This window comes from Solanum verrucosum, unplaced genomic scaffold (assembly GCF_900185275.1).
Source record: "Solanum verrucosum unplaced genomic scaffold, falcon-dt-bn FXZP01000103.1, whole genome shotgun sequence".
Classification (NCBI taxonomy): domain Eukaryota; kingdom Viridiplantae; phylum Streptophyta; class Magnoliopsida; order Solanales; family Solanaceae; genus Solanum; species Solanum verrucosum.
The window spans coordinates 4,172,392-4,194,995 of NW_026020048.1; the positions used below are offsets into that span (position 1 = coordinate 4,172,392).

The following is a 22,604-nucleotide window of genomic DNA, read 5'->3' on the forward strand; positions in this document are numbered from 1 at the left end:
ATATCAAGGGCTTCAAGGCTACCAATTCTTGAGGATGAAATTTGGGATATGGTATATGATAACTTCCCCAAACTCAAATTCTTGAAATTATGTGATGCCCTCGTTATAAATCGAACTACTTCAAGCTGATTCTTTTTTGATCCTCGAGAAAGTTTTAATAAAAATAAAATTTCAACGTCAAATCAATTAATTTCAAATCATGTCCAAACAAACTCTAAATTTGACAGTACTGGCTATATATTAAATATTTTGGAAAAAAATGAATATAACTTAAATAGTACTAGGATGAAACTGGCTACCAGACGCAATTCCGGCCTACCCGATCCGATCCGACCCGTATAAAAAACTTGCGCAAAAAGACTAGCTTCACTCTTCGTCTACATAAAGAGGAAAAAACCTCTCGACCCTTTTCATTGCGCTTCTCTTTAGATCTCACATCTCAGGTATCTTTCCATCTCTTCAAATGGCGTTTGTTTTTCTATTACCGATGCTTTGATCGATATAAACCCTCCCCCTTTCCCCAATTTCTTAGTATTTTCTTGATTGTCTTGATTTTTTTTTGTTGAACTGAGTGATGGGTTTGTGTTATTCTATTGATAAGTAAATTAGTTGAACTTCTTGGTTTATGTTTTTAAGAAAATGTATGGGAAATTTGGATTTTTTGTGAAATTAGAAAGAGGGTTTAGTGTAATTGATAGCAAGTATAATTTATCCCTTGCATTCACTTTTTCCCCTTAATTTTCAAATTTTTTTGATAGGAAAAGTAAATATTGATAATTTAGGACAAATATTTTACTAGTAGGTGCCATAAGTTCGTCTCTATAGCAGCTCTTGTTGTAAATAACTGTTTTAAAAGGAGTCAAAATTCTTTAAGATGTACAGTGGGAACAATTTGGCTTTTGGGTGTCACTAGTTAGGAAAGTTGGGTGGATATATCTGTTGTTTATGAAGCAGAAGTCGCAGAACACGACTAGGGGTGTTTAAGAAAACTTAAAGGGACGTATGACCTGATTTTTTTTACTGCTGCGTGGGAGCTCTCCCACCTTTTTGCTCCGTTGGTGACTCAAACCCCAACCTTAAGGTTGGAGGTGGAGGGTGATTACCATGTGAGCAACCCGTCTGGTCGTATGACCTGATTTATGTAGTTATGCCATGGTCTTTTTGGTGTGTATTTGAAAAGATAAATCACAGCACCACCCAAGTTATAGGAGGGTTTTGAATGACATAACCAATTTATAAAAAATTCTTCATTTGGAATGTCCATTGAAGTACTCTCTAGGATGGCTTTGAGTGGAATTCATGTATAATGTATTGAATAACTGTGCCGACCTCAGTTGGAGATTCAAGTGTTAAAAAGGAGAGAGATCTAGTTAGTGTTTGTCTACATTGATTCTTCACCTTGTAGTAAACAATAGTTCCTTAGCAGTTAAAGGCATGTTTAATCTAAGTTGTAGGATTGCTGCAGTGTTTACTGAGTTTTAATACTATACCCACTTAGCTTTGTTAACTCTCGATTTTATAGTTCCTTTCTTTATAACTTCTTTTTGAACAATGCTCAAGTTCTTGTGCCAATAAGGGAGTCCCCTGCCGAAGTATTAGATTTTTATTGGAATATAAGGAGTGAAAGTGTAAATGTACCAAACTTTAGCCTTAATCTACAGAAACCTAATATAAGAAGATTTCTGATCCTGACAGCTAATAGTTTACCCTAGCTGCCTTAAATCACTTCTTACAATTGGTCCTTTTTATTATCCTCTGTTCACATTTTACAAAAAAAAATAATCTTGGAGCAACCCATCACCAATCTCTGGTAAAAATATGATCTTTTCTTAATTGAAATCTAGGATATATTAAACCTTGGATCACATTGCTCCTGATTTGTTTTCTTGAGAAGTCCCCTCCTTTTTTGTACCAAGTGCGAACTGTATTCTGTATCCAATTAGTATACAATTGAGCAACTCTTAAAATCTTTTGGTTTCAAATTGCAAGAACTGAAGCTGACACTGGTGGTACTAGCCTCCAGTCTGCAATTGTATTTATCTTACTCTAGTAGGCAAGCCACATCTTAGCGTTTCAAGTAAGATTTACGACAAAGTGATTTGTCTTCTTTGCTTTGGCTACTAGTAAAATGCTACCAGAACCTACCAAATTCATGTCTTCCCCACAAACAATTTTCCCTCCAAGTTTTTCACATTTCCTTCTGGAACTTCATACGCAATAATGCAAGTGCGTTTTTCTTCTTCTTTTTTATTCAAATCCTAAGAAGTTGCACCATAAATTCTGTTATGTCCCCAGTCGTATTTCCTTTTGGCTCTTTGCCCTCACTTGGATAGTCTCTTTCATCTGCAACTTGCATTGTGATCTTGTTGCCCACAATGGCCTTGCTAATGATGCCCTTTTCGACAAACTGGACAGTATTTTCAGAAGGTTCCTTTTCTTGTTGGATCTCAAAAGGTGCTGGACTTGATGAAAATAATCCTCCTAATTATCATTGTTTAATCTGTCATTAGCTCTTTTAGCTTCCCATTCTGTCTTGAGTTCCCATCGTTATTGAAGTGAAAGTGGTAAGCCAGCTGCTTTGGTTGGTACCACTAAGAAATTGAACAGTTTGATGCCTATCAAAATAAAAAGGAAAGAATAGACTTGTTATTTTCTAAATCTATAGCAGATAATATAGATTGACTGACACTGACCTCAAGTTAGAAGAAAAATAGAAAAGAAAACTCAGCTCTAACTAATGATTTTTATACTTGTTATCTTCTGGCAATCCTTGTTGCTGCTCCTTATTTAGCTAACTGCATATTCAAGTTTTTTTCAGTTAAAATTTCTTCTCTCTATATGTAATTCATTCACATGCCATATGACCCTTAAATTTGGAATGCTAAACTGCCCCTTTTAGTTTGTTTCGAGAAGCACAGAGAAGGGTTAGCAGTTAGCACACTGAAACATTTTTTTATGAGATAAGGAATTTCATTAAATGACATCATGAAGTGTTAGCTCCAATTCATTTTTGGGTATGTATTTTGCACTACTTGGTATATATTGGACTATGCCAAACTCCTGATTGATCTGCTGCATAGTTTAAACACAGCGAGGGTCTCAAAAAAAAAATCCCAAAAAACTTGGAATACTATTTCTCAGGCCATTTGGTGGACAGTTGGCTTGAAAGAAATATTCTGCTATTTCTTCTTCATCAAAAAGAAATAGCAGAATTTTTAAGGCAAAAGAAGAAATATACTTAGCCTTAAACACAAATGTTTTTATTTGCTAGCTTTTTTGTGAAACCTGGTTCTTATACATGATGTAGATGCAATGCTAGATACAATTGAGGAGTTGCACCTTCTTTATTCATGCATTTGCTTAGTGCAAGCTCATCTATAAAATCTCTTATTACCAGTATCACTGTACACACACTTCAAATGTCCACAAGTTTATCCATACGGGTGGGAAGTCCCTGAGGTTGTAAGTCATGACAATTTTCAACTTCAACTCGTATGGGGACTTATATATTGTTTTGACTCAGTTTTGCATCTTTCTTTCTTTTGTGTTCGCGTACATGCTCGTTAGTTAGACTTATTCAGGGGAAGGGTAAAAGAAATGAACCATGTTTCATGTGCTTTGAAATTTTTATCTAACTAGCTTGAGTTATGTAAATTTATTCAGGTATACTGCAGTTAAGAAAAAATGTCACGAAGGTATGATAGCCGTACAACAATCTTCTCCCCAGAAGGTCGTCTCTACCAGGTTGAGTATGCAATGGAGGCTATTGGAAATGCAGGTAGTGCTATAGGCATCTTGTCCAAGGATGGGGTGGTGTTGGTAGGTGAAAAGAAAGTAACATCTAAGCTGCTTCAGACCTCAACTTCAAGTGAGAAGATGTACAAGATTGATGATCATGTGGCGTGCGCTGTAGCTGGAATTATGTCTGATGCCAACATACTGATCAACACGGCCAGGGTTCAGGCTCAGCGCTATACGTTTGCTTATCAAGAACCCATGCCAGTTGAGCAACTTGTTCAGTCACTATGTGACACCAAGCAAGGTTACACACAGTTTGGTGGGCTTCGCCCTTTTGGTGTTTCATTTCTCTTTGCAGGTTGGGATAAAAACTATGGCTTCCAACTTTACATGAGCGACCCAAGTGGAAATTACGGTGGTTGGAAAGCCGCAGCAATTGGAGCAAACAACCAGGCAGCTCAATCAATCCTTAAGCAGGATTACAAGGATGATATCACAAGGGAAGAGGCCGTTCAACTTGCTCTTAAAGTGCTTGGTAAGACAATGGATAGCACTAGCCTCACTTCAGAGAAACTTGAACTTGCTGAGGTATTTCTCTCTAATGGGAAAGTCAAGTATCAAGCATGCTCTCCCGAAACTCTGAACAAAATGTTGGTGAGTGCCGGACTGACTCAACCTACAGCAGAAGAATAGTCGAAGAATGTCTTTTGATCTAGCATATGACATCATTGAACTCTCTCTACACCATGTGTGACATGTTGTACTAAAACTAAGTGGTGGATTTGTGTCTTATTACAACTGCATGCATATTTATGTCATATGCTCTCCAGTTTGAATTTTGTTTTGGATTATTTCATCATTTGTTGGTATCATGGTACTTTACTGCATTTGACATGTTTGTGCCTGTGTTTGCCTGACAAAGAAAAGAACAGACAACATACCCTCCATCTTCCTCTTTTTTAACTTGATGCAACTACAGTGGGAGGGTGGAGAAGAAGGCGAGATCTTTTCATCTTGTAGCTATCCATTTTAAACATTATTTCCTTCCTCCCACCAAGTTCCACTAGTAAACTATTTAGTCCTCTAAAGCCCTGAGGATTATGGTTATGTAGTGGTGATTATACCAAAGCAGAAGGTATGATGATTATTCAGAATGGAAGGAATTAGTGCAAGTAGAAGGTATGCTTATCATTTTTAAGGTCTTGGATATATGTTTTAACTTATGTGATTGCATGAATGTCTATACATAAAGCTTATGTTTACTCATTAATCAATACCTCTCACAAAAATGTAAAACTGATCCTTTGGACATAATCAGATATTTTCTTATCATAATAATGTTAAATATTACTATTTACAAATACAGAAATATATACAAAGTGTCAACTCCTGCATGCTCTCAATGTCTATTTGTTGAAATTTTCTAAGGATTTGCCTTTAGTGAAAACAGATTCCATTTCTTCCAAAGACTTTCCTTTAGTCTCAGGGCACATGAAATAGAAGAAAATCAAAGCCACCAAAGAGACTCCAGCAAACATGAAAAAAGCACCTCCAGTTGTAATTGCTTCAGAAATGGACAGAAAACTCATAGAAACAGTAGCATTCATCAACCTGTTAACAGCAACACCAATACCAGCACCCAATGCCCTATACCTTAGAGGAAATATCTCAGTACTATAAACCCAAGTAACTGGACCAAGACCAATATTGAAAAACATCACAACTGCATAAGTTGTAACTATACTAAGTACCAAAGCCCAAATGAGTGTCCCACCAGAATTCTCTGCAATTGTCAAGAAAAAACCAAGTCCAGCTAATGTCACTACCATACCACTTAAACTTGTTAACAACAATTTTCTTCTCCCAACTCTGTCAATCAAGAAAGTAGATAGCACTATAAATGTAAATTTTGTTAGTCCAACTCCAACTGTGGCTAGTATTTGCTTCCTAGTGTCATGTACACCTGCTTTCGCGAAAATACAATTCTTTCCAAACCCCATGTGTTTGTGCTGATTCAGGAACCTTAACAATGTCATCGTTACAATTCTCATCGATTCCTACAGCCTCTTTAATATCCCTGAGGCGAATTTCAGCTTCTTGAGGGGAATTAGAAACTTTGTACAATATTTTCTTGGCTTCTCCTACACGGCCTTGCATAATAAGCCATCTAGGAGACTCTGGCATTTTAAGAATGCCAATCGCCAAGAAAAGTGAAGGAATTGCTGCAATTCCCAACATTATTCTCCAACCAAGTTCAAGGTATAATCGCGAAAAAATGTAACTAGATAAATAACCAAGTAAAATACCAATACTTATTCCGATTTCTGGTAGAGATGTTAAAAATCCACGTGACGATGGTGATGAAACTTCTGCTGAATAAATAGGTGCTATCATAAGTGCAAATCCAACACCAACACCAGCAATACATCTTCCAACTAATAATGCTATATAAGATGGACCATATCCCATTAAAATTGATCCAATCATGAAAATTACTGAAGCTACCATTATAGTGTTACGTCTTCCAATTTTATCAGATGTTCTTCCAGCACAAAGTGACCCAACTAAAGCACATAAATTTAGAATCCCTGCTAATATTTCTGTTTTGGCATCATTGATTTGGAATTCTTTTTTCACATATATCATTGCACCACTCATCACACCAGTATCTGACAAAATAAAAAACATAAAATTATTGTTAGAATATATTCACACTATACTTTTTCTTTTCTTATCAATTATATACTCTCCCTTCGTTCCCATTTATGCAGCACAATTTGACTTGACACAAAGTTTGAGGGATAAAAATGACTTTTAAAATCTATGGTCTAAAACTCCCATGTACCATTTTAAAGGGTAAAAAGAGATTTCTAAAGCAGAATTGTTTTCAATTATAGAAACGTGACATTTTTTATAAAAATGAACTAACAAAAAGTATGTCACATAAATTGAGACAGAAAGAGTAATTAATAGTAACGACGCAGTTACGATTAAAAGATATTTACACAATCGTAAGCCGTTGGCTCGATAATTCCTTAACATGTGAATGTAGAACTTTTTTCATCATAAGGAATGTTTTAGCTCCTTAATGAACTATCTAATATGAATTTAGATTAATCAAGCCAGTAAATTTAGAACACAAAAAAAAAAGGAAAATTTGAAGTAATGAAGAATAAAACTTACCATAACCAAATATGATAGATATCATAGAAGCAACAATTGCACAACCACATGCATATTTGTTAACCTTTGTAGGATTTTCTCCATTATCATTCTCCATATTTTCCCAAAATGCAATAAGCCTAAAATAGAAACTGGAGTTTGTTTTTATAAATAAATCCTCCAAATAAGATAGTAAAAGTCTATAATATATATTCAGATATCTATAGTCAAAAAACAAATCCCATTTCGATTCTAGCTATTGTCTGTTTTCCAAAAAAATGTACATAATTTGTAAAGAATTAATACTATGTGGATAATAATGATAAGAATTACAAGTCACAGATGAGTCCTAATTGTAGGATTGAACCTGTGACCCTCCATATCCAACGCCGGCTTTATATGGATAGCATTGATATTTATTCGTGGCATTCGAATCAGTTTGTATATAAAAATTTGATTGTTATATTGAATTTATGTTAGCGATGACTACCTAATTTAAAGCTGATTAGATCAATATTTCAGTTTTTATTGTTGATCCATTATACATAGAAATTATTATGAGTTCAAACTTTTATATAGTTTGTTGAAATTTTACTAATATTTTTACGTTATCTTTGTCTAGCGATATATGTATTTGAATAAAATTGTGCTCTCACCATGACTTATTAAGCGTATGTGTAGAAATTGGAAGAATTTTTCTATAGGCTATAAGTATGTATTTCGTTGACGTATAATTATTTTTTATCTTATATATGAAGAAGGACGATGATTATAAAAGGAAATAAAAAATAAGAATAATACCTACAAATAAGAAAATTTGGTAATGTACATTAAAAGAGAGATATGACTATACATTAAGCAGAAAATAACATCAGCGAAATAATTCGATTAAGTGAGCAAAAATATTACTTAAGTATAGTGAGTTATTTTGTCTGTGAAATGATAAATACAGGATAAATAAAATCTTTGTACCTGAAATAACATAAATAAAGTAACTTTTTTTAATTACAAAACTAAAAAGTAATTTGCCTATCTAATTTATTAGTTGAAGTAACTTTTAGGGTAATTAGCTCAAAAGCAAATTTTAAGGAGTGGTTTGGCGCTATGTAGGTATTTATTATATAAATTTTAATTTTTGTTATATTAATTTATCTTCCATAAAAATTTATAAACTCTTTTATAATATATATATATATATATATGAAAGCAAATTGTTAATCAAATACTGTACTTGATGTATAGAATTTTATAAACAGCAACTAATAAGTTGCTGTCAAATATGATATTAATTATACTTCTTTTAATGCAAGAATAAATCAATTCATGACTAGCAAGCAGCAACAAAACAACCCCACAATATAGAGGCCAATTACTTTTAATTCCATAATAAATATTCCTTCAATTTTTATTTGTTCAATTTAAAAAGTTTAAAAATTATTAATCACTTAATTTCTAATTTATCATTATTATTAACTATAGTCATTTCTTAATTATTTTAAACTCAAAAAGTGAGATCGTAAAATTATCATTCTATTTTTTAATTCTTAAGAAATATATCAAGTCAATATTGAACAATTTAAAATAAATAAATAAATAAAGGGAGTATTTGTCAATTCACAAAATAAAGATAGAATTAATTAATTATTTCCTCATTTTGCCCTTAAAATTAATTATTTTTGAAAGTATAAATAGTACTTGTTCAAATTCTGATTTGATATACTTATTAAAAAAATTAAAAAATAATAATTGATGTATTGAGTTTACTATTTTAGTCCTAAGGTCTCAAACGTATTTACTCATTACATTTTTTATCAACAAACGGAAGGTATTTGACAAATAATCAACTGTATAATGGAGAGGGAGGGCGTAGTAGTTGTGCACGTGATGGTGGGCGTAGAACCATAAAACTGACACATGTTTTTAAAAATAAATCAAGAGAGAGGGAAGTATAGAACTATTCTTGTTTGGATCATCCGAATCTCAATCTCTGGCAATGGGTGAAGAGAAATGGTGTGTGGTGACCGGCGGAAGAGGCTTTGCTGCTCGACATTTGGTCGAAATGCTCATCCGCTATGAAATTTATCATGTCCGCATTGCTGATTTGGGGCCAACCATTAAACTTGAGCCTCATGAGGAAAAGGGTATTCTTGGAGAAGCCCTCAAATCTGGCCGTGCTCTATATGTATCCATGGATCTTCTTAACAAGTCCCAAGTCCTCAAAGGTTGTTTTCTTGAATCTTTTTTCAAAACTTTTTGATTCTTGAATGTGGGTGATTTGGTTTTATTACTTGCCAAGTGTTCAACGGTCTTTTCTTGAATCCTTAGTTGTTTTTGACACCCAAGAAACCAAAACTTTTTGATTCTTGAATAGGGGTGTTTTGGTTTTATATTAGTTAGTACTTGCCAAGTGCTCAACGATCTTTTCTTGAATCCTTAGTTGGTTTTGACACGACTTTTTTATTCTTGAATATGGTGTTATGATTTTATATTAGTTACTACTTGCCAAGTGTCCACAGGGGGAGAAATCACCTAGCATTTTTGTGTCTGCCGGGATTTGAACCTAAAACATCAAGATTCTCAACCCACGTCATTGACCAGTAGGTTACACCCTTGGGTGCTAGCCATAGTGTGGAATCAATTAGGTGGTGTTTAGTTCCAATTGTTTCCATATAAAGTAAGCCTTGTATCAGATACTTTTGCTGAATTATCCTAGCTAAATTTTTTCAAGATTCATCTTTTCTGAATTTAGTATTTGAGATGTTACATGGAGTATTCCTTTGCCTCAATGTACTTGTGTTAAATGAGTGTGATATGGCCATCAGTATTTCACATGAATCTTACAAGATGCAGACAAAGTTGATTTACCTGTACCCATATCTGTACTGGTTACTTGCTGGTATCCATGCCTGAGTCTTAAGTGACATAGGAGATAGACATTTTATGTCACAGCCAAATCATCCCAGCTAATGTTTCTAGACTCATGTTTCTAAGTGTAGTATTTGAGATTACTATGTGACATGGAGTATTCATTTGTTCTGAAGTATCTGTGCTTAATAAATGTGATGTGGGTATAAGTATTTCATGTATATCTTTCAAGATACGCTCGACATATAACTTCACGTACCCCTAACTACCTGTACCAAGATACTTATCGGTCAACATTTATGCCTGAGTCAATGTGACATAAGAGATAACCTATTTTATTAACTTGTGGTGTCTTAACATTATTTATTTGATATTTGCAGCTTGTGAAGGAGCTGAGGTTGTTTTCCACATGGCTGCTCCAGATTCATCGATCAACAACCACAAGCTCCACTATTCAGTTAATGTGCAAGGTATGGGAACGCTTTAAAAAATTTATCAAGAAAAAAAATGATCTCCCTAAATATACGTGAAAGTTTTAGTTCTCTCTTTTCAATCGCATAAATATACGTGAAGGAACCCAGAATATAATTGATGCTTGCGTTGAGCTGAAAGTGAAAAGACTTATTTACACCAGCTCTCCCAGTGTGGTGTTTGATGGAATTACTGGAATTCTAGATGGGGATGAATCACTGCCATATCCTGCGAAGGTAGTGCCTCTATCTACTTTGTTCTTCATTTGAATGAGAAATTATCCTCATATTAGGTTGGATGATAACCATACTCTTGTTACTGAAAAAATTCAGCATAATGATTCCTACTCTGCAACTAAAGCTGAAGGAGAGGCACTTGTTATGAAGTCAAATGGTACTAAAGGGCTGCTGACATGCTGCATTAGACCTAGCAGTATTTTTGGCCCTGGTGATAGGTTGCTAGTTCCTTCACTAGTCGCAGCTGCAAGGGCTGGAAAATCTAAGGTGAGTTTAGAGCCTCATTTTGTTTGCACATGCATCTTTCAAGTCCGTGTAACATTCGTATTATATGCAAGCCTTTAGATATGAAACTAGACATAAATACTATAGGTTTACTGTTGTAGTACTTGTAAGCTTGTAAGCCATGATTAGAAACCTATCTTGAGGAACTTCATTAGTGATTTCTACATTCTCTTCCATGGCACAACAATTGGATCACTATTGGCATTTTTCGTGGACAAATTGAATTTAACCTAGAAGACTTGCACTATGTATTCAGTTGACTTTTAGCTTTCTTTCTCTAATTCTTAATTTTGCAGTTCATTATTGGTGATGGAAATAACCTGTATGATTTCACTTACGTGGAGAATGTGGCACATGCGCATGTGTGTGCGGAACGAGCTCTAGCATCAGGAGGAGCAGCTGCAGAGAAAGCTGCTGGGAACGTAATGTTTCTTTGTTTTTCCATATTCTGTATTTTTTGGATAATCTTAAATACCAGCAACTATACAGATCTGACCTGTCCAGATGCTTTAATATCAAGTACATTTCTGTTCTTCAAATTGTTTAAGTAGTGGCCTCAATGTATGGATAAGCAGTGCAATGGAGATTTTTGAGTTCCCATTCAAGTTTCATCTGTTTCTTGTATCCATCCTACATGATTGTGATATGTTTGTGAAAAAAGTGATTGACCTGATCCCATGCAGCAATAAAGCTTGAGCTACCTTAACAATCAAATATATAAATAAAGCTCGAGTTATATGGATTAAGTTTTACTTAAATGATGCTGAACTTTAGCTAGTGATGATTCCATGAAAAGCTGAATTCTCTAGGGGTTCTAACCATTTAAGATTACCAATTGTTGTGTTGCCATAAATTAGCTTTTCTTTCTCTAGAAGTAAGGATTCCCTGTTTTCGACTTCTCTCGCCTTCTCTTGAAACCATACCCTGAACACTAATTAGTGCAATCTTTATTTAGTACGTTACATAGAATTACCAAAAAGATTGTCCTTTAGCACAACCAACCAACAAATTTTTTGTATCTTAGTTCATAGATTTCAACAGTTGTTCAATGTTGACATACTTTGTATCTTTGTTGTAGAGTTGTCTGCACAATCTTACTGCTTACTGCTTACCTTTTGATTATAAAATTTACTTTACCGTTTCAAAATAAATTGTTGCTTAAACCATATTATGTCAATAACTAGGAGGGGTAACACTTGCGCATCCATTGCATTTGGGCCTACAGTTGTGCAGAAAACACTGAAATAAGAGCCACCTTGTCGGTTGTCCTTCTCTTTTTCTGGGCAAGGAACTCCACCATTGTGCGAAGTCATTATTCTCTCAGCAAGCATTCGAAAAAGGAACACCTCTCTTGTTTTCCATTTCTTTGCTAGTAAAAAAGGATAATTTTCTTCTCCCCACCCTCTCATCTCTCTGTGCTTCTTATATTTTAAGGGGTGGGGATTTGGGATAAAGCTAGACATCAAAATGATTGACATGCACTAAGCTTATGAGTACACATGTTTTCTTATGTCTCCTGGAGTCTCTGTGAAAAAAGGTTCTGCATGTTATGAGATTTATCAATTCTTAAACGCGGGTTTTCTTTTGACAAATCTTTGATCAATAAATGATCTTTCCAGGCTTATTTCGTCACGAACACGGAGTCCATTAAGTTTTGGGAGTTCGTATCACTTATTCTTGAAGGTCTTGGCTATGACAGGTATTCTCATTTTAAATTCTGAACTCTGAAAAGATTTCTTGCTCACAGTTATTCTTTTTAGCTGATACCTGAAACTATACTTACTAAATCACTTTATTTGTAATTCTGGAATAGAAATGTGATTACTGGAAAGGTTCAAGTTAAGAGATGAAGAAAACAGTATCCTTGGTCACATAGAAGAACTAGTGAGAAATTTCATAAACAAAATAGCATTAAAATTTTGCATTCATCCAGTACCCTCTTGAAATTAAAATTGAAGAAGGTAACTGTTAGAAAACTTTGGGACCTCGTGTTGGTTCATCCTGAGCAAGGAAAGTTTGTTTCTTAAATTTAGATTAAGAGCAGCGTTCTTCCATAATGTTTTCTTCTTTTCTCCTTTCTCCATGGATGGAGATGTTTCTACAGAACATGATTAATCAATTTAGGTTTGTTGCTGACAATCAAACTTGAGAAAAATATTCAGTTTGCTTGTCAGAAGAGCTATTTTAATGGGTCTGAATGTTTGTATGATAGAGAGAATGAGAGTTTGTAACTGTAGACCAACCCTTATATGATTCCTAGCCAATTGAGGCTGTGTATTCTTTACCAGTGGTATTTGGAGATACATATGATATATAGAGCGGTACTTGTCCATTAAAAGATATGTTTTATAAACCTCATCTCTTCTGAGAAGAAAAAGGGGTCCTACACCTCCAACCATAAAGTTGGTGGTTCTGAGTCACAGAGGAAGCAAAGATAGGGCCACAGTAGACTCCTGTGCAGGGTGCTTGCGTGAGGGATTACTAGACTAAACAATTTTTTTTAATTTTTTTTTTAGCATGATTTGTTGTTATGGAGCTAACATTTCCACTTTTTTAACCGTGCATGTCCTTGATGGAAAATCATTGTTTGCCTTATGTTCTTGTGGATAGCATCTGTCTTCCGTATCCCTTTATCCCGCTTCTTTTTGCTGTGAATTGTATGGATTCCTGATTTTAGTATTATGCAGGCCAAGTATTAAGATTTCTGCATCTGTTATGATGCCAATTGCACATTTGGTGGAACTGACTTATAAGCTGTTAGCACCTTATGGAATGAAGGTCCCACAGTTGACTCCTTCGAGAATCAGACTTCTCTCTATGAGCAGAACATTTAGTAGTTCAAAAGCAAGTGATCGACTAGGATACGCACCTATTGTCACACTTCAGGTTCCTGTTTTTCCCATTACAGTCAATCAATTGGTTCTCTGATAATTCCTCATAAAAATTGTTTAGCCATACCATGTCTATCTCAGATACTCCCAACCTTTTTAGGTACTGTTATGGTCTTTTCCTTATTGCCATACCTTGTGAATCTTTTCATGTGATAAAAATATGTTAAACTATTTTCTGCGAAATTGTATTATTTGCCTTTGATATTGAATACGAGAAAATAGTCATCCATCTGGATTTCCACATCATTACTGCAGGAATACACATATCTTCCTGTCAAATATGTCGTACATGTAACTTTCATCTTACACGAAACATTTCATATAAGATGATATTAGTGTGGGTTATATTTGTACCTTATATCTTCTACGAATTAAAACTACTATTTTTCTGTGGGGCCTCATCTTTTTACAATCTATTATTTTCTGCCATTTCTTTTTGTTTTTTATTCTCATTACATAATTCATTTAAGTTGTAAGGCGTGCCTCTATTTTCTTCAGGAGGGCATAAGGAGGACCATTGAATCCTATCCACATCTGAGAGCTGAACACGGGTCGGGAAAGGATGGTCCTAAATCATCTGCATCTCTTTTTAAACGGTTCTTCCTCCTGGTAATTACTAATACATATAATCCATTTGTTGTGAGAGCAAAAATGTGATAGACCCCTTACTATTTCATTTCAGAAGGTAATTCAAAGCCATGGTCATTACTCATATGGTTATGAATTGAATAGGCATGCCTTTTCTGCTAAGCTACATACGTACTCCAAGTATAATTATCATTTGAAATTTCTTACCTTTTCTTTTGGTCATCCAATCTATTTTACAGAACAACATTGTATGATTATGTCCAAGAATATTTGAACCTTGCATTTGCGACTCTTTAAAATAACTTTCATAAGTTTCAAGATTTCAAATTCATATAATAATGTATATTCAATCAGCAGCAGTGGTACTTTCTCAATCAAAATATTAATTAATCAATCCAACTACCTCTCAATTCCAAATTGCTTGAGATTGACTATGATGGTTTGGCCATGTCCATGGAGATGGAATCCATTACTTGCCATATATCAGAAGGAATGTTTTGTATCGTTATTTGATGATTACTAGTTACTAATTAAGATCAAGTGAAATGATACAGAATAAATTGTGAAATGTGAAATCTTTCTAATTATTCCTGCTCCTCTTGGCTAAAAGTAATAGGAGTAGCTATATTTGTATCATGCTGTGAACTCCCATTTTCATCTATTAAATTGTGTTATCTTTCGTCTGGCTGATGCAATAGGTGGTTTTCTCTCTATTAATTCTAAGCGTACTTGGGATCATTTCACCATGGAGTTTTTTCGTCATAGGTATGCACTCTGCTCTATCTCCTCCTCCTGTCCATATCATTTACGCTTGCTTGTAACATGGTCAAACACTATTGTGCCCAGAAGAGTTGTTTCTGTTTCTCTTCATAGCAGATGCAAATAACACTCCAAACAATGTAAGCCGGGATCCCATCTTCTGTGCTCTGACCTTCTCATGTTTGCTGCTGCAGGAATCTTAGCTGCCTTTGTTGTGTTCTTGATATTTGACAAAAGCAAGAAGAATTAGATCATTTAGTTCATGCAGAATTTGGTCTAGCATTGATGGGAGAACTTTCAACTCTAATAAGAAAACAACGATGGGTTATACTGCCAGGGCGTGCAACGTCACTCACTCGTTGGAGCCTCACTTGAGAGAAGTTGTGTTTACATCCTGGAGTTACTATATAGTAAGGTGCTTTTTACCAAGCCAGTTATTTTAGCTTTTGTTGTATTACCAAATATTGTTTGTTTTGGTACATTGGTAAAGAGTAGTAACTAAAAGTTTTTAAAACCTTTCATAAGCTAGGAATTCCTCACCCTGTCTCAATATCTATGACTTATTTCAGATCGTAAGTTTCAAAAGTTTTCTTTTTATTTCTTAAAATCAAGATCGCGTTCAAATTTAGACATTTTCCTAGAAAATATTTTCCTTTCATACTGAACACACCCTGAAAATGAGATTAGAAATAATGTGGTGGAGAAGAGCCCAGATAAAACGTGTAGGCAATGGTATTCTAGGTGGAAGAATTTTGAAACAATAGAAATACAAATTAAATTGAAATATTATCTAAAATTAGTTTTTTAAAAAAACCCAATAAGATAAGTGTAAGAAACTCACGTATTTTCCTAGAAAACATTTTCCTCTCTTTCGGAAAACACCCTGAATCTGAGCTCAGAAATAATGTCGTGGAGAAGAGCCCAGATAAAACGTGTACGCTATAGTATTCTAATCTTGGAACAATAGAAATACAAATTAAATTGAAATGCGTATCTAAAATAAGTGAAAAACTCAAGTAAATAATTAAGAACCCCACGTATTTTCCTAGAAAACATTTTTCTTACATATTGAACGCACCCTAAATATGATATTAGAAATAATGTCGTGGAGAAGAACCCATATAAACGTGTAGGCAATGGTATTTCAATTTTTAGTGAAAATTAATCAACGACAATAATTTAATTGACACTAAATATATTTTCGCAATTAACACTCTAGTAAATGTCCCTAAAACCTATAAATCTAATGACATAACTTATTGGTGAACTTTTAGCATTTCTTTGTTAGTACTGCATAGGGGCGAACCAAAAATCGAACCAAACCGCAAATTGAGTCAAACCGAAAAAAAAACTCGACTAGTGGTTTGGTGTTGAAAAAAAAAATCCGACTATATTTGGATTGGTTTGGTTTTAACTAAAAAAAACCAACTCGAGACCAAACTAACCCGACATTATATATGTAATTTTAAAATTTTATTTTATATATAAAAATATTTACTTTGATATAATTTTAAAATATTTCTTATACTATTTCATAGTTTTTATCTTTTAATATATTATTTCAAGTTTAAAACTTAGAATTCGGAACGGTCCAATAAAGATTATAGTTCATAGATGTTGATAATTATAATAAAACTTAAATCAAAATCAAATTAATACTAATGCAAAAATAAAATCAATTCAACCCTAAGAATGACAATAATATTGAATATTTGTTCTTTAGTTTTACATTGGTTTAGACAATTAAAATACATAATCTAATTTTAATTTTCCTTAAATATTTAGTAATGTAACTAATACTTATTAAACTTATTTTAGCATGATTTAGTACTTTTAAATTATGATCATTTTCATTATGACTTTGCAATATTTATTTTATATGATGATTTCATTATTATTTTTTATTGAATATTTTAGTGTCATCAGTACTCATCTCATATTTTGTGTTATCTTCTTTAGAAAAACCTTAGATAATTGTATTTTGGTTAGACGAAAGAAATATTTGGATCACAAGTTAATTATATGTTTGTATGCAAATTTTACCGAAAAAAATCTAGAAATCTGAAAAAATTCGAGGTTTATTAGTTTGGTTTGATTTACAAATTTAAAATTCGACACAATGGTTTGGTTTGGTATTTGAAAAACCCGAACCAACCCGAGGTTGAAAAAACCCAAAAAAAATCCGAATTTTATTAGTTTGGTTTGATTTATAAATTAATTTTTTTTTACACAAATAATTTGGTTTGATATTTGAAAAACCCTAACCAACCCGGTCATGTACACCTCTAGTACTGCATATTTATATGGGATGCGCAGTTAGTTATTAATAAATATTTATGTAACATTAAAAATAAAATATTAATTCTAATGGTAAACAATAATTATTTGAATTAAAAAGTGTCCTGTTTTGGACAAATTAAAAGGAAATACCATGGATATCATATCACTACCTATTCTAATTATTTCGACGTAAGTGCACATAGGTATTTGGACATACATTTGGTTAAAATTTGAAAAACACCGTTTTTTGTAGTTGAAATTTTAAAAATAATATTTAAAAGTTAAAGTTATGTTTGGCATTGAAAAAAAAGAAGTCAAAAGCATTACGAAGGGAAAAAGATACTTGAAAGTATGTCAAAACTCGAAATAACAAAAACTCATCTTTAAAAACTAACCAAAAAATAGATTTAATGCATAATCAAATAAAATTTGAAAATAGCTAAGAAGAAAAATCTGATCACGTCGAAACGGACCCTTATTTCTTTATTTTTGTGTGTATATAAATATATGACCATCTATGCATGAATATGGGGAAGTAAATCAACTAGCTGACCATATATTTTTATGATATTATCTTGGTAAATTAATCATGGCTTTTGCATTATTATCATCACCATCACTAGTTTCAATTTGTGACAAATCTTTTATCAAACCTTCCTCTCTCACCCCTTCTACACATAGATTTCACAAGCTATCTCTTGTGGATCAATCCTTCAGTAATTTGTATATTCCTATTGCATTTTTTTACCCTAAAGTACAACAAAGAGAAGAGTCAAATAATTCTCATGAACTTTCCCATATAGCTCATTTGTTACAAACATCTCTATCACAAACTCTCGTCTCTTATTATCCTTACGCTGGGAAATTGAAAGACAATGCTACTATTGATTGTAACAATATGGGAGCTGAGTTTTCTAGTGCTCGAATAAAGTGTCACATGTCTGAAATACTTGATTATCCTGATGCAGAGAGTATAATTTTTCCCAAGAACTTGCCTTGGGCGAATAATTATGAAGGTGGCAATTTACTTGTGGCGCAAGTAAGTAAATTTGATTGTGGGGGAATAGCGGTTAGTGTATGCTTATCGCATAAGATTGGTGATGGTTGCTCTGTACTTTATTTCTTTAATGACTGGGCTAGTCTCACTCGTGATCGCGCAACAACAACTCTGATTAATCCTTCTCCTAGATTTGTAGGAGATTCTATCTTCTCAGCACAAAATTATGGTCCTCTTGTTGATCAACGATTTATGTCCGATCTCAATGAGTGCGTACAGAAAAGATTAGTTTTTCCTACTGCCAAGCTAAATGCCCTCCGAGCTAAGGTAATCATACATCCAACTCAACAAGTCCATTATTATCTGCTTTCTTATGGTCTCCAAGCTAAATGGTCACTTCTTTTTTTTTAATTAACCAAAACGGATAAATTGCTCAGCACTTTTGGCTCTGGACATCATGTTACTATCTTTTTTTTTCCAGTTTCATATCTGTGAGTTTCATACATAAACTATTACTTAGTATTAGTTGGAGAAACACACCTGTCTCTTTTATTACACTCTCATCATGGTGTGTGTAATACACTCTCTTTTATTTTAAAAAAATTGACACATCACACTCCACATGGACAAAAATTAAATAAATTATTAATATTAGTTAAAGTTAAAGAATAAAGTATTACTATTTCCCAAAAAAAAATAATTATAAAAAAATATAAATATTTCCCCACTCGACCATTTCCTCTCAACCGTACTCCCCCATCCTAATTTTTTAGTTTTTTATTTTTAAAAAATCTTTTTATAGGAGTTTCTAAAAAAATTCTTACTTCATCTCCTCACCTCATAATTTAGATATTATTTTAATATTTTTTTAAAAATAATTCTATCCCACCCCATATAAACCTCTGCTTCTAATTTTTTCTTGTTCTGTATTCGATATACATATATTATTAGAAAAATATTTTTTTACTTGCCGCAAAACTTTTTTTAAAATAAATTTTTTATTTGTATTATATTTGGTAAGCAGGTAGTAAAAAATATTTTCCTAAAAATATATGTACACATCTAACACAAAACAAGAAAAATGAAAAAAATAAATAAAATAAATTAGGAGCGGATGCTTGAGTGGGGTGGGATTATTTTTTTTTTAAAAATAGTATCAATTTTTTTTTAAGGAATGAGTGGGAAAGGGGGTGAGAAAGATATTTGATATTTTATCAGTTTCAATTTATGTGAGATAATTTGAGTTGATATTCGGAATTGAAGGTAGCAATGGAATCGGGAGTAGAAAATCCAACACGGGCTGAAGTTGTTAGCGCACTTCTTTTCAAATGTGCAACAAAGGCAGCATCAAGTACAACCACTTTAATGCGCACATCAAAGTTAGTTAACTTCTTTGACGTACGTACTATGATGAAACCTCGTCTACCTCGTAGAACAATTGGAAATGTCTTGTCCTTATTTTCCACGTCAGCAATCGATACTAATAATGAGCAAGAGATGAAATTGCCAAAATTGGTTCATAGTCTAAGGAAGTTGCATATAAGAAAGAGCAAGTCCAACAAAATGAACTCATCATGAAAAAAAGAAAAATGTTACTTGAAAATAAGGATGAAAACTGTAGTAATGTTTATCTCTGCAGATATCCATTCTATAATGTGGATTTTGGATGGGGAAAACCTGAAAGAGTGTCTCTAGGAAATGGTCCCTTCAAGAATTCATTCTTCTTGATGGATTATAAAATTGGGCAAGGCGTAGAGGCGCGGATAATGTTGCACAAACAACATATGTCTGCATTTGAACGCGATGAGGAACTTCTTGAGTTTATTTCCTAATTAGCTCCAATAATATTAGTAGTATTTACGTATAACATGTTGTGTTGTTTGATATTTTCTTGTAGTAGTGCATATTAATAATGTTATCGTATTTTCTTGTAGTAGTGCATATTAATAATGTTGTCGTATATGTTAAAACTAACCAAAAAAATACTATATGTTAATAGAATTAGTTGCAATTTAGACAAGGCAAATAGGGATATACACCTAATAAAGTTGGTGAACTAATAATATATATATATATATATAATTAGTTGCAATTTAGACAAGGCAAATAGGGATATACACCTAATAAAGTTGGTGAACTAATAATATATATATATATATATATATATATATATATATATATATATATATATAAAAGAGAATCCTAGGCCCGTCTATGTGGCGCCATCACAAATCAGGATTTTCTTTTTATTTATTTATTTTCAAAATTAGCCTTCCCTTTCATGAAAAGTTGTGACTTTATGAAAAGCTATAAATTTTATCAAAAGTTGTGACTTTTATGAAATATTGTGACGTTTATGAATAGTTGCGACTTTTACGAAGAGTTTTGACTTTTATGAAGAGTTACGACTTTTATTAAAAGTTGTGACTTTTATGAAAGGTTGGGACTTTTCCAAAGAGTTGTGACCTTTCCAATAAGGCACAATAAGCATTACATGAAAAGTCGCAAAAAAATAAAGTTTCAACCATATCGAATGAAACATAAACAACAAAATATGCCTTTTAGTTATCAAAGTAGTGTCATCGAATGTGAATGATTTTGAATAAGAGACTTGCCATGACATATTTAATCCAAATTATTTGAGCGACATAACTTATTTCATTGAACTCCAAGAGATGTTTTTTTAAAATTTTAATTAACTTATCCATTACACAACTAATTATATTAGATGTGTAATATTTAGATTTTGTATGTAGATACCTTGAATAGGAGAAAAACTCTCGCAATAGATGAATACAATATTTGTACCACTTTTGAAAAATACAAATATAGACAATGAAACAATTACATATCTCTTCTAAAGACTATGGTGATGAATAACTACAGTAAAATGAAGAATTACTAACAAAATGCATAAACACTTGGAATCAAATCTTTTTGATTTTAAGATTAAAAAAGTATTTCATTTCATCTTTGGACAAAATATTCTTGACAATTTATCGTAGGACTGTACCCACTCGAAAACACTTATATTATCAAATGAGATTATTGATGTAGTTCATCACCGCGCTTCGCAATTTACCTAGTGGGAATGAAAATGAAGTATCAAGACATGGTAGTAAATTAAAATATATTTTTCAAAAAATAACAAGAACTTCAAGATTTCAACATATTAGGCCTAACTCAATCCCAAAATTTCAAGGGAAACTAAGCAAATATCCCGCAAAATGATTACAAACATAAACCCCTTTATACATTGAGTCCGGCATCAAAACGGACACTTTCTGAATCATAAACACCAAAAGGGACCCTCTCTAAAAAGTAAAAACACACACCAAAACGGACCCATTTATGGATGAACTACAACTACCATCTTTTAACGTCATAGTCTCTGTTAACTCCAAATTTATCCAAATCATTTTATACAAATCTTAAAGCTAGTTCGCCCACAAAGCGACAAACTATAATTCTTTTTGTTAACCCCGCTACGTGAATCTATATTTTGTATTATTGTTTGTTTTGGTACATCGGTAAAGAGTAGTAACTAAAAGTTTTTAAAACCTTTGATAAGCTACATAAGCTAGGAATTCCTCCTCACTTGGTCTCAATATTTATAACTTATTTCAGATCATAACTTTCAAAAGTTTTTCTTTTATTTCATAAAATCAAGGAGTTCCTCATCGCATTCAAATTCAAGCATTTGTTGCATTTGCAACATCACCTGTGCCTCCATGCCTTGCCTAGTTTTGTAATCTTTCAAGAAAAACACATTCTTGAAAGGACCATTTGCTCTTGGCAGAATAGCTGAAGACCCCTATAAACTTGACGCATTTTATTCAGATCCTCTGAATAGGACATTCTGTGTATGCTTGCAGTAATCTTTGCAAATATAGGGGAAGACCTGAAAGAGTATGTATAAATTAATAATCATGACAAATAAGAGGAATAAAAATGAAGTATCAACACACAGCAATAAATTAAAATAATTTTTTCAAAAAAATAATAATAAGATTTTGAAAAAAAAAAAAAAAGTAATAAGAACATCAAGATTTTAACCTGATTTTTTTTTCTTTTGAAGAGTAGTAATAATAACTTTATTTTTATTAAAACAGCTGTCATTTTTAATTGATTAAAAAAAGCTTTATTTTGATCAAACAATTAATTTCATATTTTCTCCTTAATTATACCTCACAAGCAAAAATCTATTAGTAAACAATACCTTCAAATACAAGTGATTTTTCTTAAGAAAATTTGCATTAGGTCTAACTTAATCTCAAAATTTAATTCACTAAGTGATAATCAAATTATTTTAAAAAGACTACTCATCTGTTA

The 22,604-nt window shown here is 32.8% G+C and overlaps 3 protein-coding genes, 1 long non-coding RNA gene and 1 pseudogene across 5 annotated transcripts in view; 3 read left to right on the forward strand and 2 right to left on the reverse strand.

The window, feature by feature from the left end:
- The window catches only part of LOC125822634 (proteasome subunit alpha type-4), an 82,009-nt gene extending 77,435 nt beyond the window's left edge, over positions 1-4,574 (forward strand). The window contains exons 1-2 of one of the 2 annotated variants that reach the window (XM_049502055.1): positions 325-443; positions 3,664-4,574. In XM_049502055.1, coding sequence (XP_049358012.1) covers positions 3,685-4,431 — 747 coding nt within the window. In that variant the 5' untranslated portion in view covers positions 325-443; positions 3,664-3,684 and the 3' untranslated portion in view covers positions 4,432-4,574. Of the gene's footprint in view, positions 1-324; positions 444-3,663 lie in introns of those variants that run through there. The other variant, XM_049502057.1, reaches the window with a different exon arrangement.
- Positions 4,575-5,078: 504 nt separating this feature from the next.
- On the reverse strand, positions 5,079-7,120 carry LOC125822629 (probable polyol transporter 6). Its single transcript, XM_049502050.1, is given in 3 exon segments — positions 5,079-5,718; positions 5,720-6,407; positions 6,922-7,120. Coding segments are annotated over 3 exon segments (1,359 nt in total). The 5' UTR covers positions 7,019-7,120; the 3' UTR covers positions 5,079-5,144.
- Positions 7,121-8,774: 1,654 nt separating this feature from the next.
- On the forward strand, positions 8,775-15,300 carry LOC125822332 (3beta-hydroxysteroid-dehydrogenase/decarboxylase). Its single transcript, XM_049501727.1, has 10 exons — positions 8,775-9,122; positions 10,146-10,235; positions 10,339-10,472; positions 10,569-10,739; positions 11,054-11,179; positions 12,377-12,456; positions 13,445-13,643; positions 14,147-14,257; positions 14,935-15,001; positions 15,190-15,300. The coding sequence occupies exons 1-10, from the start codon at positions 8,894-8,896 to the stop codon at positions 15,243-15,245; spliced, it is 1,263 nt and encodes a 420-aa protein (XP_049357684.1). The 5' UTR covers positions 8,775-8,893; the 3' UTR covers positions 15,246-15,300.
- Positions 15,188-21,865, reverse strand: LOC125822333 (uncharacterized). Its single transcript, XR_007442642.1, has 2 exons — positions 21,834-21,865; positions 15,188-15,510 (listed from the first exon to the last, which is right to left on the reverse strand). It is a non-coding gene; the product is annotated as an uncharacterized LOC125822333 (long non-coding RNA).
- On the forward strand, positions 17,865-20,104 carry LOC125822331 (acyltransferase Pun1-like; annotated as a pseudogene).
- Positions 21,866-22,604: the final 739 nt, after the last annotated feature.

Coding starts and splice junctions, on each gene's coding strand:
- LOC125822332 (XM_049501727.1), top strand. CDS start 8,894: ATGGGTGAAGAGAAATGGTGTGTGGTGACCGGCGGAAGAGGCTTTGCT. Junction 13,644..14,146: donor CACCTATTGTCACACTTCAG/GTTCCTGTTTTT, acceptor TATTTTCTTCAG/GAGGGCATAAGGAGGACCAT. Junction 14,258..14,934: donor TTAAACGGTTCTTCCTCCTG/GTAATTACTAAT, acceptor CTGATGCAATAG/GTGGTTTTCTCTCTATTAAT.